The sequence below is a fragment of the Canis aureus genome, chromosome 29, assembly GCF_053574225.1.
Source record: "Canis aureus isolate CA01 chromosome 29, VMU_Caureus_v.1.0, whole genome shotgun sequence".
NCBI lineage: Eukaryota > Metazoa > Chordata > Mammalia > Carnivora > Canidae > Canis > Canis aureus.
In genome coordinates this window covers 2852071-2868336 of record NC_135639.1, presented here as the reverse complement: position 1 = coordinate 2868336, position 16266 = coordinate 2852071, and the positions used below count along the sequence as shown (strand labels likewise).

Sequence of the window (16266 nt, the reverse complement as noted above, 5' to 3'; positions counted from 1 at the left end):
CAGAGCAAGCCCTTGTGGGAAATGTATGTCTTTTTCCTTAGGTGTCCTTGCAAAAATTTAATGGCACAGAACAATTAGAAGCATGTAATGACCTTCTTGCACTATCATTGTCGTTTGGGCACAGACACTGATTTTCCTTATCTTGGCATGTGAAGGAAGGAGTCTGATTCCTGTCTATTTCTCCTAAGCCTACAGTGGCACACACCCTCAGCAGAGCAAAGGAAGGCCACACAGAGTCTTTGAGGGCATTGGAATGGGCAGCTGTGGAGAGCGTGGAGGTTGGCCCAGCAGAGAGACACCAGGCTGTAGAGGATGCTCAGAGCAGGTGGCTGCTTCCCTGGGCTACATGTGTTATAGAGTCAGCCTGAAAAGATGCTTGCAGTTGACCAGATGCCCCATTTTGAAGTCTGGATGTGACAAGGAGGCTTTTATGATTCTTGTTCACAGACCAGTTCATGTTTGTCCCTTCTTTTCCAGGTATAAAGAGAATTATTGAATAATATGCAGCTATCTAACCCCACAGATCGTTTGGGGGGGGAAGTACCCATATGGGAGTACCAGTAATTTGATGAGACTCGTTGAAATGACTCTTTAAAAATTATATTTTTACAGATATTTTTCAACAAATGAGCTAAATTTATTCTTATTGACAGACATGTAATCTACTTAAGTAACAATTTTATTAGGACCTTTTTATACCTCGTTCATGTTAGCTATGTCTTTGTTAAACCATTTCATTGCCAATGTATAAGCATCTTACTTATAAGAAGCTAAATTAAGCTGGCAAAGAGGAATCTACCTCTGGTGTATGAAATGTTAGAAAGCTGCTCTGCTCCCTGCTTCAGTGGTGAAAAGCAAATGCAACACAGACATAAGGCTATTTGAACTCTTTATTTGCCACATTTACAATATTAATAACAGCGTTTCTAGAAGTTGTCACATCAAGTAAAAGATCTTCATTCCAGGCTGTCTTTTGGGGCCAAATTGAGACTGGATGCATGCATTTAATAAATTGTAGTCTCAAGTAGTCATTTTTGTAAATAATTAGTTTCAGTGAAAGAATAAGTTAGCATATTGTATGCATGTAATGTTGCAAATGTACATACAGCAAACTTTGCTATTAATCAACAGTCAAGCACCGCAAGTGGGGTCTCATACATAATGAATTGTGCTTAAGCCTCATGGGTTTCTTGATAGAAAAATAAAAGAAAACACAAGTGTAGTAAGCTTTTGAATAAAATTTAACTAGATTGCTCTGCATCCTGTAATTGTTTTGGAATCATTAGGGACCTGATAATTCATCTATAGTTTTGGGGTGTTTTTATCTTCATCTGTCAAATAGTAGAGATTTTAATGATATGTTAAAGTGTTGATAAAATACAATTTTCCTTTTAACAATTTGAACATTTAGGGGAGAAAGCAAATAGGCTTTTTTTAAGGCATTCTTGTCTGCCAAGGATACTATTTAAATCATGTTTTTAAAATGTTTTATTGCTTATGTGTTTAAGAATCATTTTCAAAAAGAAAAAATATATAGTTCTCGTGACATGTCCCTTGTATTAAGGAGTTGAAAATTTACATAAAATTTTCTGGGTTTGGAGGGTGTTTTAAAATACTGTAAATTCCTCTGTGGTCCTGATTAGGTTCTGACATTAATTTGAGCCCCAAATTTTGAGGGCTTAGGATGCCCATTAAAAACTGATATCCAATTTAAGCAACATACCTATGACCACCCAGAAAGTGAGTAAATTGGGGCCCAGTTAAATTTTACTGCCTCTTCCTCCTCCTATTGTTGACCTTGGGACATGAACCATCGGTGGCCTCTGATAGGATCATAAATGTAGAATTCATTTTGGAGGGGGTGTGATTGTGGGGGTGGAAGCATCGAGGCAAGGAGCAGGATTTATGTCCATCTTTGTTATGAACCACACTATAAAAGCTCACCAAGGGTTTGCAGAGCACCTGTCAGAACTCCAGCTAGCCCTCCCGCCGGGATGGTTGAAAACACCACCTTCCCCATGAAGCCGTCCCCACGACTTCTGTCCAGACTGAAAGTGGTGGGCTCCCTTAGCTACTGCTTTCCCCCCATCGTACAGTAGCAAAGTCTCTTCGTTTCATAGTGAATGACCTGTGGAAACAGACTCTAAAACCGAACACGTGAAAGTCAGTCTGTAAACTCAGGTGTTATGAGTAGTGGCAGCTCTTAACACCTTTAGATGCGCAAATATATGAATCGTGTCCACCACTGGTTGTGCAAACTTCAGCGTGATGCTGATACTTCACGTTGTGCCCTCCCTTCTTTCTCAGCTATGTTGTGCTCCCAGGGCGGTGTGAGAAGCCCACACGCTGTTGGAACGGCACCCTACACGGTCACGGGAGCCGCGGTGAGGCTCGCCTTTCTTCCTCATCTCTGACTCAGCTCTACTGTTGGAGGCCGATGTTTCTTAGTACCAGCATCAGCACTTTGATTTTTCCTCCCTCCTCTCTTTTTCCTAGTTTAGAAGTTCAGATAACTGCACAGACTCCATCACACCTGAGTGGTGGTATCGCCCGACAGATGCTGGCCACCGGGCTGTGTCACAGAGCCATTGCCCACAGTATCCACCCATTGGACAACGTCAGGGGAACATGGGATTGTCGAAAGGCAGAGTGGAAAGTTGCTGGCACCACCTCTGTGTCTTTACCTTCATGTTCCTTCTCTTCTCGGTTGTGCTACAAACACTGCATTCTCTTGTCACTAAGCCGTATACATAATGGATCCTCGATAATTGCTTGAAGAGGATCAAGCCACAAAATTCAATTGGACTACAGAGCTTAAAAATCTTGATTCGGCCTTCCCGTTTAAAAAAAAAATGATCTGTTTTGATCGTAGGTAGCATAATTTATTTCTTGTCTTCCATCCTACCACTGGAAAAAAAGCAACTGAGCTTTAGCAAGAAAGTATAATTAAATGCAGGACAAATCCATCAGACACAAACACAAGAGACTCTGCTAGAGGTCTGTTAAATTAGACATAATTGTGCATTTGCCAGTGATATTTAACAGCAGTATCCACATGTTTTAAAATCACCTCTATTGCGATTTTAAAGTTTTGCTGGAAACATGCACCTTCCTGAGGCTGTGGGGTCTGGCGCTCTACCCTGGAGTCCACGCTGTGTCCTGGAGCCAGAGAAGGGGAGATTTGCTCGTCTAGCTCAGCTTGGGAAATGTTTCTCTTCGTAAGAGTGTCTAAAATGCTGATGTGGCCAAGGTTCTGGACTCTTCTTCCCACTACAGGCTGTACCCCAGTATCCGTGTGTTTTCACACAGGCCAGTCTCCCCACCCTGCTAAAGGACACAGCCTTGGTCTCCTGCCAGATTCCGGGTGAACTCCCAAGGAACGCTTGTCCCGGGTTGGGGCTCTTTCCTTGGGTGAGCCTCCAGAATCACCAATTAATGTTCCCAACCCCCGTAAGCCTGAATTTTATCCTTTGAAGACAGAGATATTGGAAAGGGACCGGGGTCGGAAAAAGAGATTTTTGAATGCCCGGCCGTCCACCCCCCTGGGTGTAGCTAATGCTGCTAATCAGATGTGAGTAGCTTAGAACTTCTGGCCTGTTTTCTTACATCAAGTGGGATTTAAGCCAAGTACATGACATTTTAATGTCTTCGGGAAGTAGAATCCACTGAGAAATGAAGATTTAGTGATTCTTTACTACCAGTGAAGTCTTGAGGCACCCCCATACCTGAATACCCAAATCTCCTGCCAAGCTGATTGAGTCATAAAACGTTGAGCAAATTTGCAGCATGGGAAGACGCTGGAGGACGTGGGGTCAGGGATGCTCGTCCAGGTTTCCTTCCATGGTGCCGGCCCTGGATGCACCGGTGCACCTTGGGGACTGCTCTCTGCGGGGCTGGCCCTCCTGGCCCGCTGCAGGCAGCTCCCGGCACTCCCCAGCGGGCTCCCACTTCTGCAGCTGCCATAGCCTGAGCCCGGTGTGTGCGACCTGGCCAAGGGTGCCACACCTGATGGGAAGGGCCGTGGGCCTCCCATGTGGTGGGTGGATAACTCAGAACCTCATCTGGCGGGGCCGTTCCATTTAAACTTGGTCCACTCACCTTGTCTGCCTGCTGCCCGCCGTGTGATGCTCCTTTGTTCCCCTCGCTCTCTAATTGAAATCCATGTCTTGACATGCCAGCTACGTGGCAGGTAGGAAGCACAGCTTTCTCGTGAACACCATCTAGGCTCATGTATGCAGTGCTGTGGGGTTATGGGTTCTCCCTCCATGTACGTAGGTAGGGCATCGTGGCCTCATTAACAGATGTTTTAGAAGTTTGCTCTACATTATATGGTCTCATTCATTTGGGGAATATAAGAATTAATGAAAGGGAATGAAGGGAAAGGAGAGAAAATGAGTGAAAATATCAGTGAGGGTGACAAAACATGAGAGACACCTAACTGGGAAACGAACTAGGGGTAGTGGAAAGGGAGGTGGGCGGGGAGTGGAGTGACTGGGTGATGGGCACTGAGGGGGGCACTTGGTGGGATGTGAGCCCTGGGTGCTATGCTCTATGTTGGCAAATTGAACTCCAATTTTAAAAAAAATTTAAAAATTTAAAAAACCTCAAAAAGTAAAAAAAAAAAAAAAAAAAAAAACAGTTCTAGAGCCTCTCCCCACATTCCTGTGTCCTGATTTGGGCTGAGGGGCACATGTGAAATCCGCAATACTTCCACAGTGGAACGTTCTTTCTCCAAGTCCTGGAAGAGAAGAGGTCAGGGCTACGTCCCCAAACAGGTCACGACTCCAGGACAACCTCACTCAGGGCTCTCTTTCTCGCTGGCGTTCCGGGGACTTCCCCTGGAGGGTGTTGTCCAGGGATTGCCAACAATTGCATATTTCTTGAAGAAACCCTTAAACCACATATGATTGCCTGTTTGCTCTCGTACGGTGTGCCCAGTGCTCTCTATTGTCATCTGTTAAAAAAAAAAAAAAAAAAAAACACCCAATCAAGCCAAAGTCATTGGTCTGCCCCTAGCCAGCCAGGTTGAAGTAAGGCTGGGCCAGGGTGCGTCCAGTGTCTCAGTGTCGGCCTCAGGGTGGCTCTTGTTGCTGATGAGTGGCATCCTGAGAGCAGGTCTCAGCGACGCCGACGTGTCCCGTTTCTGCGCTGTCCCCGCGGATCGCAGGACAGTGGACTTGCTGGCCGGCCCACGGACAGGTGCGTGGCGCCGTGGTGGCGGGAGGCAGGCTCCCAGGGAGGCTGGGGCGTGGGCCTCCGTGAGCGTGGGCCACGGAGCCCGTAATCAGCGGGGCTTCGGGGCTGGTGGGGAGGGAAGCCCGGAGAGACTCCTCCGTAATCAGCGTGGCCGCCGGTGGGGCTCGCTGCCGTCCCACCGCCGCTCGCCGCAGGGCCGTGCGGGAGGCAGGGCTGCGGGGAGGCAGGGCAGAGAATAAATTTCGTTTTATTGTAGAAATGGAAATTTGTGTCATGGCTTTAAAAATCTGGTTTTATGTGTGTGTTTAATGCCATTCATTTTAAATGTAGTATCATAAATCCTTGCTTCAGAAGCAAAGCTGTTTAATTACATTTCACCCATGAATAGTTACCTAATGCCAATAGAGAAAGAGTTAAAAAGGAGACCTACAGAGTAAATCAGAGGTTGAGATCTTTAGCACAAGCATAAAAAATCAATTTAAGATGAATTTTACTACTATAAAAATTCTTCAAATATCCTTTTAAGAGTTGGAAATGCTAGTAGGGACACAGCTCCCATTCGAGTCCCTCAGCCACGTGGAGGACACGGCCACCAGCCTGGGTAGGGCCTCCGGTGCCCAGACGCCCCCGTGGCACTCAGGAGCCTCCGACGGAAGCAGGTGGCCGGTGAGTCCTGAAGCCCTTGCTCCTTGGTTCAGGATGCCCGGTCTTCCGTGATGTGTGCCCCTGGCCCAGGGACCCCATCAGCCACGTGGGTGACGGCTCAGAGCACCCCACAAGCTCTGATACCATCTGTGGCCATGAGAGGCTGGCCTTGGACAGTCCCGGGGGGGAAACATGGGCACCCAGGTGTTCCCTGCCCCTCTCCTGCCTCCTCAGAAGGGAAGGGCCCCATGGGCTGAGAGCGGGGACGTGGGCACCTCAGCTGTGTCCACCTCCCGTTTGGGCAGGTGTCACACAGATTGCTGCCTGCTGGTGGCCCAGGCCTTCGCGGCCACGCTGTCCCCCCAGGGGGCGTTGGCCTTGTTTCCTGGCAGCAGCCCCAGGCTCTCTGCAGCGCACCCCTGCTCTCCCTCCACCCCCGGGGGGACGGCCGGGCACCTGACGCTGCTCCCCACCCTTGTTTGCAGTATTGTCAGCGCGTGTTGATTTGTGTGGGAGGAACAGTGTGCGGACAGAGGGACTGGACTTGCTCGAGTTGAATAACGTTTGAGGGGCGCCTGGGTGGCTCAGCAGTTGAGCATCTGCCTTTGGCCCAGGGTGTGATCCCGGGTCCTGGGATCGAGTTCTGCCTCAGGCTCCCCGCAGGGAGCCTGCTTCTCCCTCTGCCCATATCTCTGCGTCTCTCTCTCTGCCTCTCTCTGTGTGTCTCATGAATAAATAAAATCTTAGGAAAAAAATATGAAGGATGTTTGAGCCGGGCATGGGAAGTTTGACCCCTTCCCCGACCAGATGTCCTGATGGAGAGAGACCAGGGCAGGAAGGAGGTGCCGTGTCCACGTCCAGGAGCATCTTTGCGAGGCCATTGAGCTGCTCCGCTGGCTCCGAGGTGCCCCTCTATTGCTCTGGGGTCCAGGCCGGCCACAGGCCCGTCCACAGGAGTTCCCACCCACGGAGATCTCGGGAAAGTGGTGGCTCCGGGGCCTGCTCTGTCCATCGGGGGTCGGCAGGATGGCTGGACCGTGGCCAGCACCTCAGGCATGCATCTGTCGTCCCTCTCTGCCTGTTTGCGTCCGTGGGCTCAGTTCTTTCTTCCTTCTGTCTGGTCCCTCGTTACCACTGTCCATGTGCAAGTGCTTAAAGAGCCTTCCCTGATCCACTGTCTGTTCTACTGTGGAAAAACAGCATAAAGGGTGTTTCTGTGCATCCCAAACAAGGAAGCTTATTTCTGCAAAGATCCAAGGCCATCAGTGGAGACTCTCATTTCCATGGAATGCCAGACATGAAAGACTTGGACTCCAGCATAGGATCGTGTGCAGGCCCTGCTTAGAGGTCATCAGGGGTTCTCTGCAGCTCTAGCGTGAAGCATACCTGCTTCCAGACGTGCAGCGGCCTGTGTGTGCCGGTGGCCTTCTCACACAGGTGGCGCCAGGCTGCGCTCTCAGGGACTTGAGTCTCACTGTCGTCTCTGCATTGGGCCACATGGCCCAGTGAGTGGTGACCCTCGTAAGGCTGCTGCGTACAAGGTGAAAAAGGCAGGCTGTGGACTGATGCCCGTGCACGCATCCTCAGCACACAGGGTGAGCCTGTACCTCCCCTGCCCCCAAAGCTTCAGTAGCCGAGGATAAAGAGACAGGCTGTGCCTTCCAGGCCGGGAGCCACTAGGAAACCTGCTGCCTGTCCAGGGCCTTGGAGGGTAAGGAAGGAAAGTCAGCTGAAGAAATCAGACGTGGTGCCGGTGCTTTGGTGGGCGTGGGGTCCTGGGAAAGTGAAATGAAAACTGGATCCATCGTGAAAGTGTAGGGCTCCGAAGCAGCAAGAGTAAAGCCTCTCCGTGGGGATCTCCCCAGAGACCTGGCACCTGCCAAAAGTAAGTCAGCTCTGTGAGAGGCAGCTACTGGGTCCCTTGGACAGAGGAATTAGACCCCGAGGGCAAGGAGCAAACTGAACGGAGTCTCAGGTATATTGGTTTGAGTTTAAGGAGATAAAAGGAAGAAAGTGACCGTAGTGATTGAACAAGGGAACTCGGAAAAAAAAAAAAAAAAAAAAGAAGCCAGAGCACAGTGACGGATGTGAGCCTCGCAGGATGACGGGCACACGGATTAGACACTGCAGCGTGAGACTCTGTAGGCTGGAAGCAGACCCCAAGGAAATCCCCCAGAACGCAGCTCAGAGAGGTGGAAAATCCTGAATGTGCTGTTGTGTTGAAATTCAGTAGGATTGGGGAGGGGGTTGATGAAAATGCAGGTGAATTACTTTGGTAATATTTCTTAAGTACTTTTGATAACACATGGCGATTTTACAGATGAGCGATGGAGACCCACGTGCGCCTATGAGTCTTAGGAAGGGGCAGCCACATGCCCACTGGGGCCACTTCTGTGCTTGTCATCCTGGCTCTGTCCCATCCTGCCAAATACAGGAGCCTGTGTACTAGGCTGTTCCTTCCTGGAATCACCTCTTGGTTGTGTTTCTTAAAGCTAAAGGTGGAAACGTGGCTGGAAGGCACCCCACGCCCTCCCATAGGCACCTGCCCACTGCTGCGCCGCACAGCGGGCATACATCCCAGGGAGACTGCTATGGACTTACACGTTTCTGTTTGCTTTTCACACGTGTGGAAGCAGGGCCGGAGGTTTATTATGCGCCTGTTATCACTTTTGCAGACCCGCAGAGGCCCCCGCTCCTCCCGAGCTGCTCGGCTGTCCAGAGGAAATGACGGAGCCACTGGTGCAGTGCGTGGCCTGGCTGGATGCCTATTTCCGTGAGCCCTCGGTCCTCCCGGGCCTCCCCTTGCCCGCGATTCACCATCCCATTTTCCAGCGAGGTCAGTAACTCCGCCGCCTCTTAGGGTTTTGCTCAGGGAGCTTGACTGATGAACTATCACTTACATCGCAGCCCATTTTATCGACTACACTGACTTGGTATTTTTACATCATCTAAACAGAGACAGCATGTGGCCACACTATAAGGACAAGAGTTCACGATCTCCACCCATTCCAAATGCTTGTGTTAGTTTTGGCACATGGTCACATAATTCTTGGCAAAGGCAGTAAAAATGATGCATGCAGATCGACTCTTGACTCTTGTTGGCTGAAAGGTTTAAATGGGAACACATCTGAATAGCAGGGAATTTTTCAATAAGCTTATTGTTAACTTAAACTATCTGCTTGCCAACAGCACAGAAAATGAGGCTTGTACATGGACAATTAGCCACTTCCATAAACTCGGCTGGTGACATTTACATCAGAGTGGGTAGCGGCGTTGTGTTGTCGCGGATAAGTTCTCAGTCTCATTTCTCAAGCTTGCCGTAGTTGGATACCGTGTTCTTAAAGCACGAATTGAGAACTCATTGCCTAATGTAGCCGGCTAAAGGCACATGGTCTGTGGTCGCCGAAAAACATTTTCCCAGACGCTTCCTTTTAAGTTGTTTGTGCCTTAATTATGTCAACTAAAATTACTCTAGACACACAGCAGAGGTTTCTTTGGCATAGTAGTGATTTTTTTTTTTTACTCATTTTAATATAGATGCGTGTGTGTGTACACGTAAATATGTAGATGTGTGCACACGTATACTCAAGGGAAAAAAATTTTAGGTTTTAGGTAAGGCAAATTTAGGGGATCCTGGGTGGCTCAGTCGGTTGAGCATCAGACTCTTGGTTTGGGCTCAGGTCGTGACCTTGGGGTGGCGAGATCGAGCCCCACGTTGGGCTCTGTGCTCAGCAGGGCATCTGCTTGAGATTCTCTCTCCCTCTGCGCCTCCCCCTAAAATAAGTATATCTTTAAAGTAAACTTAAAGCAATCTTGAGTTTCTTTTTTTGTTGTTGTTGTTGTTGTTTTTTGTTTTTTTTTTTCAATCTTGAGTTTCAAAACTGAGCATCCTAAATATGTTTAATGGCATTCTAATAGCTGCCATGATTTTTAGCGAAAAGGAACTTAAAAGTAGAGTAGAATTTTCAGGGGCAGTGACTAGAGAAGCTCCTGGAAAGCTGAGCTCACACCTGAGTTGATTAACAAGGTCAAACAAGTGAACAGATAATACCTTGAGCATTTTCGCACATAATGAACTGAAACGATACAAGTGTAATGAGCAGGGCCCCCTATTAGCCCCCTGCGTCGTTCAGACGGTCTCCAGGAGGGGTGTAGGAGCTCCGGTGGGCCTTGGCACATCGCTGTGAGCACGTGCTGGGTGGGCCCGGTGTCCGGGGAGGGGTGAGGGGGGCACAGCCACTCCATAGTAGTGGGAGCCAACTGGCTGCCCTGAGGCTGCAGGGGACCTGGAGTGGCCACAGGCTCGAATGTGGCTTCATTTTTTTTTTTTTTTTTTTTTTTTTTGTGGCTTCATTTCTGAAGTAGGGGCTGGGAAATCCTGGTGCCCTGAACTCCTCCATCCGCTGTCGCCACATGGAGAGCACTGCTGTGCCACTGGGAGCAGGAATTGCCCTGCTGGCTTTTCCCCTCTTTGAGTCTGTTGAATCTTGGAGCAGAGATTTAAGGTTTCAAAATTTTCAAGACAGAAAAATTAGAAAACCCAAGCAGGGAAGGGGGAGGTGGGAAGTGAGCTTATAAAATCCTGAGTCCTCAGTGTTTGAAGAGGGTTGGGACTGGCCACCCTCACCCCACCTCCCTGGCACCAGGCCTGCACCAGGCCATCTCCTCGTTCGACCCCCACGGTCAGTGCGGGTGACCAGAACGAGCCGGAAGCCGCTGCTGGGGTGAGGACGAAGGCCATGCAGCCCAACCTGCAAGGCCGTCCCTGGCGGACGAGCCCCCACGGTGCTGGCAGGCACTTCCAACTGGGGCCAGGTCCTCCTAGCCCAGTTTGGGGGAGACAGCCTCCAGCACCCTCCTGGGGGCAGGGTCCCCCAGGCCAGCCCCGCCTCCTGGCGGTTAGTGGTTGCTGCGGGCCAGGATTTCCCACGCCTGAGCATGTGCAAGCCAGGTTTTTCTAATTTAGCTCAATCACTTACTCCCAGGCCAGGACCAGGTGTGGGGATTTTACGGTTTAAGAAGGGAGGTGGTGGCTGGTTATAATACAATTGCTAACACGGAGTTAATTGGCACTAACCCCCAGATGTGGTGACACCCGTTTCTATCCAGTGGTGGTTGGCCTCGCTCTGTTTCTACTTTGTATCTTGTAGCACCAGTGAAATCACGGTGAGGGCAGGTCCCTCACCACACGAGGAAAACTCTTTTGGCAACCTCGGAGACCTCTAGAAACTGGGCACTAACATAAAGAAAGAAACTTTTGCAGATTGGGAGGCATGGGTACTTTTTAATGTGGAATACATGGTTTTGTTTTTTTAAAACAAATCGTATTTTCTGTGCATCTTAATTTTTGGACACATTTAACGTGCGTTTGCGTAGCACGTTTTCAGCATGGTCCTGCCTCTGCGGTTTAGACCAGGTCAGCCTGTTTCGTCTTGTTGTAAAACCATAATCCTGACCGAGCTCACCCTGGAGCTCCAGCCCTTAACCTGCCCGTCCTCAGGCATGGCCTGTACCGCGGGGGAGCCCCTCGGGGCCAGGCCCCCCTGCATTTCAAGGGCCTCTCTTGTCCGTAGGCAAGGCTGCTTCGCCGTTCCAGGATCTTTCATGAGATGAGCATGCTGTTCACCACTGGTTCATTGTTAAGGCTGGTCACCCCCGTGCGCCGAGGTAAGCCATACGAGATTGCAGTTTTTATGGGTTAAAACTTAACAAATACTGGAAATTTCACATAGTTCAACTTCTTATCTTGGACATCTTCCCAAGTTGGATTAGTAACAAGTTAATTGTCTGGGGTTTTGTGCCAAGGAGCCGAGAAGCTGTCTTTCCTGACCAGAAGTCTGGAGGTGTGTCTGGCCGCCTCTTGGAGCCACTGCAGGGGGGGCTCTCCGTGGGATGGGGGCTGTGGCTACTGGGAGTGAGATTCAGGTGCTGCTCAGGAAATGACGAGAAAAGTGCATGTTGGATAAGCTGTATTTTAATTTTCTTATGAGCTTGTGTTTTTAGTGGAGGGCATCTCCTAAAACAAAACAAAACAAAAAAAATGTGTGTGTGGGTTTGTTTGGATTTTTTTTGGAGTTTTGGGGGTTGCTTTTTGCTAATCTGCTTTATTGAAGTAGCAACAGGACCATTTATTGTCGCCACTGTGATGGAGAGCCAGCAGTCTTGAGGCGTAATGAAGCAGTTTAGGGAGTCAGGTGCTCCCCCTCTCAAGTTCTTGCAAAGGTCAACGTTAGTTTAGAATTAGAGTAAGAATTCAGTTTTTTCTTCAAGAAATAGTTATTGAATGAAGCCATTGGTCTTGAGATAAACCTTAATGTTCCTTTTATAATGAAATATTATTTAAAGTTCTTTCCTGTTAATATTTTCTGGCTTTATATTTACTTATTAAAGGTATTGTAGGGGATGCCTGGGTGGCTCAGCGGTTTAGCGCCTGCCTTCATGATCCTGAGGTCCTGGGATTGAGCCCCACGTCGGGCTCCCTGCATGGAGCCTGCTTCTCTCTCTGGCTGTGCCTCTGCTTCTCTCTCTGTGTGTCTCATGAATAAAAAAAATAAAATCTATAAAAAATAAAATAAAGCTATCGTAGCGCCATTGCACAATATGCATCTTCATGTACCCTTCGTAGTCTGTGCTAAAGCAGGTAAAAAAATACAAGTAGCAAAAAAAAAAAAAAAAAAAAAAAATTACAAGTAGCACCTTGCCAGAAGCAGTACTTCACAGAGTTCAGGAAAAGCAGACCCAAGGGAAACTGAGACCAGCTTTCAGATTCAGGATGTGTGTGCAAGCTTTCTTCCCCTCCTCAGCTGTCCCGCGTGTCGAGGTACCAAGAACAGGCGGGTGCCCTGCCAGGCTGGGGTGGGGGCTCCCTCCCCAGGTGTCCCCCCAACCCCCGCAGACCGAACCCCGAGCCGTGCAGGGCGGTGTGAGCCCTGGGGTGTGGATGGTGGTGGACCCCAGCTGCTCCTTCCAGTGTCGTCTCACAGATGATGGTTTTCAACAGATGAGTTCTGAGTTTTCTTTTCAAAGTGACTGCAATGTTCCCTTTTAAATGAAATATTTAACACTTTAATAATTCCTTCGTCACAGCTATTAGCTTGTAGCTATGAAATCCAGTTGCATGACAGTAGTAAAATCTGCATTTGTTAAACCTGCTGGCGAGTAGTGTTTTTTTTTTTTTTTTTTGTAACTTCTCTTAGGAAGCCTCAGAAAGGATTCTCGTATTTGTGTATCTCAGTTGAACACCCTCTTTCTGAAGGGGCTCTGCTGAAAGCCCTGCCAGAGAGTTACGGGAAAGGCCTTTCCAGGGTGAATTAATTGCCCACTGTGTCCTGGAAGACAGTCCCACTGTGCCGGGTGCCTTCCAGTGGAGGCCTTGTGAGTCCTGGAAGGCGGTTGGACCATGAGGAGGTGAGTAGTATCATTACCTCGGGTCCTCACCAGAGACAGCTCTTTAAAATTAAAAATCCATCTCAGAGAGCCAAGCAAGGGCTAATCATGCCAGCCCCAAGCCCTCTGTTCCCGAGTCCCCAGCACAGCCCTTCTGCCCTCCCGGCTGCTGCTCACGTCCAGGAAATAACAGGGTGCCCTGCCACCCCGGGCAGGCTGTCTCCCAGGAAAGAAGGCCCCAGCCCTCTTCCCGTAGTGTCCCATGGCCAGTTTTGCTGTTCTTCACGTTGGCTCCTGTAAGTCCTGCATAGAGCCTGAGCCCATCTGCAGTGCGTGCTGCAGCAGAGACGGAGGGTTTTTTCCTAGCCTCCCCTGCATATCCACAGCAGGAGGCAGCTTTGTGCATTCACCAAGTTTATACTGTTATTTTTCCCTGGCCTTAAAAAAAAAAAATCTAATTTAAGGAGAGGATAATAGCTGGAGTAGGGGATGGCATTTACAGCTTCTGGTCGGTGGCTCTCATGGTTCTCCCGTATTTTAAATGAGGCCTTATAAAAATTGTTGGCCTTGTGATGATATTACCTAGTCTGTAAACCTTTCGATGCCCATTTATTGATTAGAAAGAACAAGCTAACAACAGTGCACTTAAATTAAGTGGGAAAGAAAGAGCTGGTGAAAATGTGCTTTCAACCCTCTAGCTGCCGAGCACCTTTTCGGGGGCAGCGGATGCGGCAAGCTGGCCCAGGGCGCGGGGAAGGTGCGGATCTGCAGGCCAGGGAGGGCGCCGGGGTGTCCCGGGCCAGGGGTCTGACAGCGGGGGTGTCCCACTGCGACACAGACACCAGCCCGGCATGTGTGTGCCTGGGGTTTGGAGCCACCAGGGGACAGGGCAGAGGCAGGCATGAGCCCCGAACACACGCTGCACGGGACGGACAGTGAGCCCCGGACGTGAGCGAGGTGGTGAGCGAGCCGTCTTCCTCATCGGGGACGTCTACTTGCTTCCCGACATCGGGGCCGGACGGGCCCGTCCCCATGATCTGTCCCCAAGGCTCCAGGAGGCCTTGCTGGTGGGAGCGCTGCCCCCCGGACGGCCCCTTCTGTGTGGCCCTGAGACCTCATGCTCGTGGGAACCGGCGCTGAGGCCTGTCCCTGTCCTGGTGGACAGAAGCCCCCCTTCGTGGGCGTGTCACCCCCCGGCCGCCCAGCCCCCGTCTGCCTTAGACCCTGTGCATCACTTCTAGCTCCTCAGCCGAAGAACCGAGCTCGGTGACCAGAATTCTGCGTCCCACAGTGAGGGTTTCTGAGGGCCGGGGGTCCCCAGCCTGTGCGGGGTGCTCTGCGGAGCCCCTGAGCGGTGGTGGCCCTGTTGGCACCGCAGCCGCCTCCCCCCTGGGTTCTGGCTCCATCTGGGAGGTGGGGGACCGGCCAAGCCGGCTTAGAAACAATCCGTGTTCTTCACACTTAGCTCCAACTTGACTGATCAGCTGCATTTTGGCGTACGGGTGAACTTCACGGGCCAAAGAGCCTGGGGTTCAGATTATGTCTTAGTTCATTATTTCCTATTTTATTATGCAGTTTCCTGCCTAGCAGTTTTCCTTAGTATTTGTTTATTCTTTGTACTGTGCGACCACATCTTGGATGAGGACCTTTTAGCTTCAGCTATGATTCATTTAAACAAACAACTTTGTCAGGTTCCTCTTGACTCCCCACGCCTCCATCTGGGAACGCGTGTGTGCAGACACTCTGGACAGTCTGTTCATCTGTAATTTCTATACTCCTCACCCCTCCCCAAGACATATCAAAATATCTTAAGATAGACAAATATATATATATTTATATGTATATCTGTGTACATGTGTATATGCATATCACATATAAGCATGTACATGTTATATGTATATATGCCCTATTTTGAGAATTATTGCTCTAAAGGGATTCATTGAAACGGATCCCACCCTTACGAGAGCTTCTACAATGTACTTCACTCTATGCTAAGTTTGACCTTCCCAACTTAATGATTTTTGTTTGAGACCTACAATTGCGTATGTAAGAAGCCTCTTTGCTGTTGTAATGAACAGCTTTTAAACGTTTTAAGTTGTATATCCATACGTCTTCCTCATCTTGAGCTCTAGCCAAGTGAGAAAGTGGGACAGCCAGTATGTCGTTCATCTTTTTGATTTGGAAGGTGTGAGAGCAAAATTGATGGCACTTCGGTGCCTGTACTGTCAGGTTACAGAGTCGCAGCAGGATGAGCGCTCCCTCCTGACTGTCTGAAGAGTGTTGCCAGGTGCCCACTTTGCCAGGATATCCCACAGTAGAGTGCTGTTGGCAAAGCCAGCTAGAACCATCAGGACGTGTCCAGATACTTCTGGCCCCAAGTGTGGTTTTTCTTTTAAATAGTTGGATGGGGGATCCCTGGGTGGCGCAGCGGTTTGGCGCCTGCCTTTGGCCCAGGGCGCGATCCTGGAGACCCGGGATCGAATCCCACGTCGGGCTCCCGGTGCATGGAGCCTGCTTCTCCCTCTGCCTGTGTCTCTGCCTATCTCTCTCTCTCTGTGACTATCATAAATAAATAAAAATTTAAAAAAAAAAAAAATAAATAAATAAATAAATAAATAAATAAATAGTTGGATGGAACAAATAGTTGGATGCGTGAAGCTCTAGACTCTTGGGGAGACCTCTGAACAACAGAATCAGCTAGTAGAGGCGGGGAGACTGCTTCAGGTTCTGCATACCGCGCTGATTCTCTCACACCTGACATAGATCCCTCCTGGGAAGAGGTGATATATGCTCGGAACGCACATGGTCACCTGACACTTATCCTAGAGATAGTTGTAGGCGCCCCCTCCCATGGAGGAGAAGTTAGTCTGTCAATTGGTACCAGCTCCTGAGATGCTGCTGTGGCTGCCCGGGGCCCACAGTCGGCTGGGCCTCAAGAGCAGGCCTGGTGTTCATGTACCCAGAGCCCTCTGATAAATCGGTGATCACCACGGTCTCCTGGGAAGCCTCATTCAGTGAAAGTTCCATCCCAAACCTGGG

The 16266-nt window shown here is 49.5% G+C and overlaps 1 protein-coding gene and 1 long non-coding RNA gene across 2 annotated transcripts in view; one reads left to right on the top strand and one right to left on the bottom strand.

Annotated features, from left to right (window-relative positions):
* The window catches only part of MGMT (O-6-methylguanine-DNA methyltransferase), a 283175-nt gene that overhangs the window by 225995 nt on the left and 40914 nt on the right, over positions 1 to 16266 (top strand). Inside the window, exon 3 of the mRNA XM_077877201.1 lies at positions 8517 to 8677. Within this exon, the coding sequence (XP_077733327.1) occupies positions 8517 to 8677 (161 nt within the window). The remainder of the gene's footprint in view (positions 1 to 8516; positions 8678 to 16266) is intronic.
* Positions 903 to 8754, bottom strand: LOC144300931 (uncharacterized). Its single transcript, XR_013367668.1, has 3 exons — positions 8443 to 8754; positions 4099 to 4954; positions 903 to 2907 (listed from the first exon to the last, which is right to left on the bottom strand). It is a non-coding gene; the product is annotated as an uncharacterized LOC144300931 (long non-coding RNA).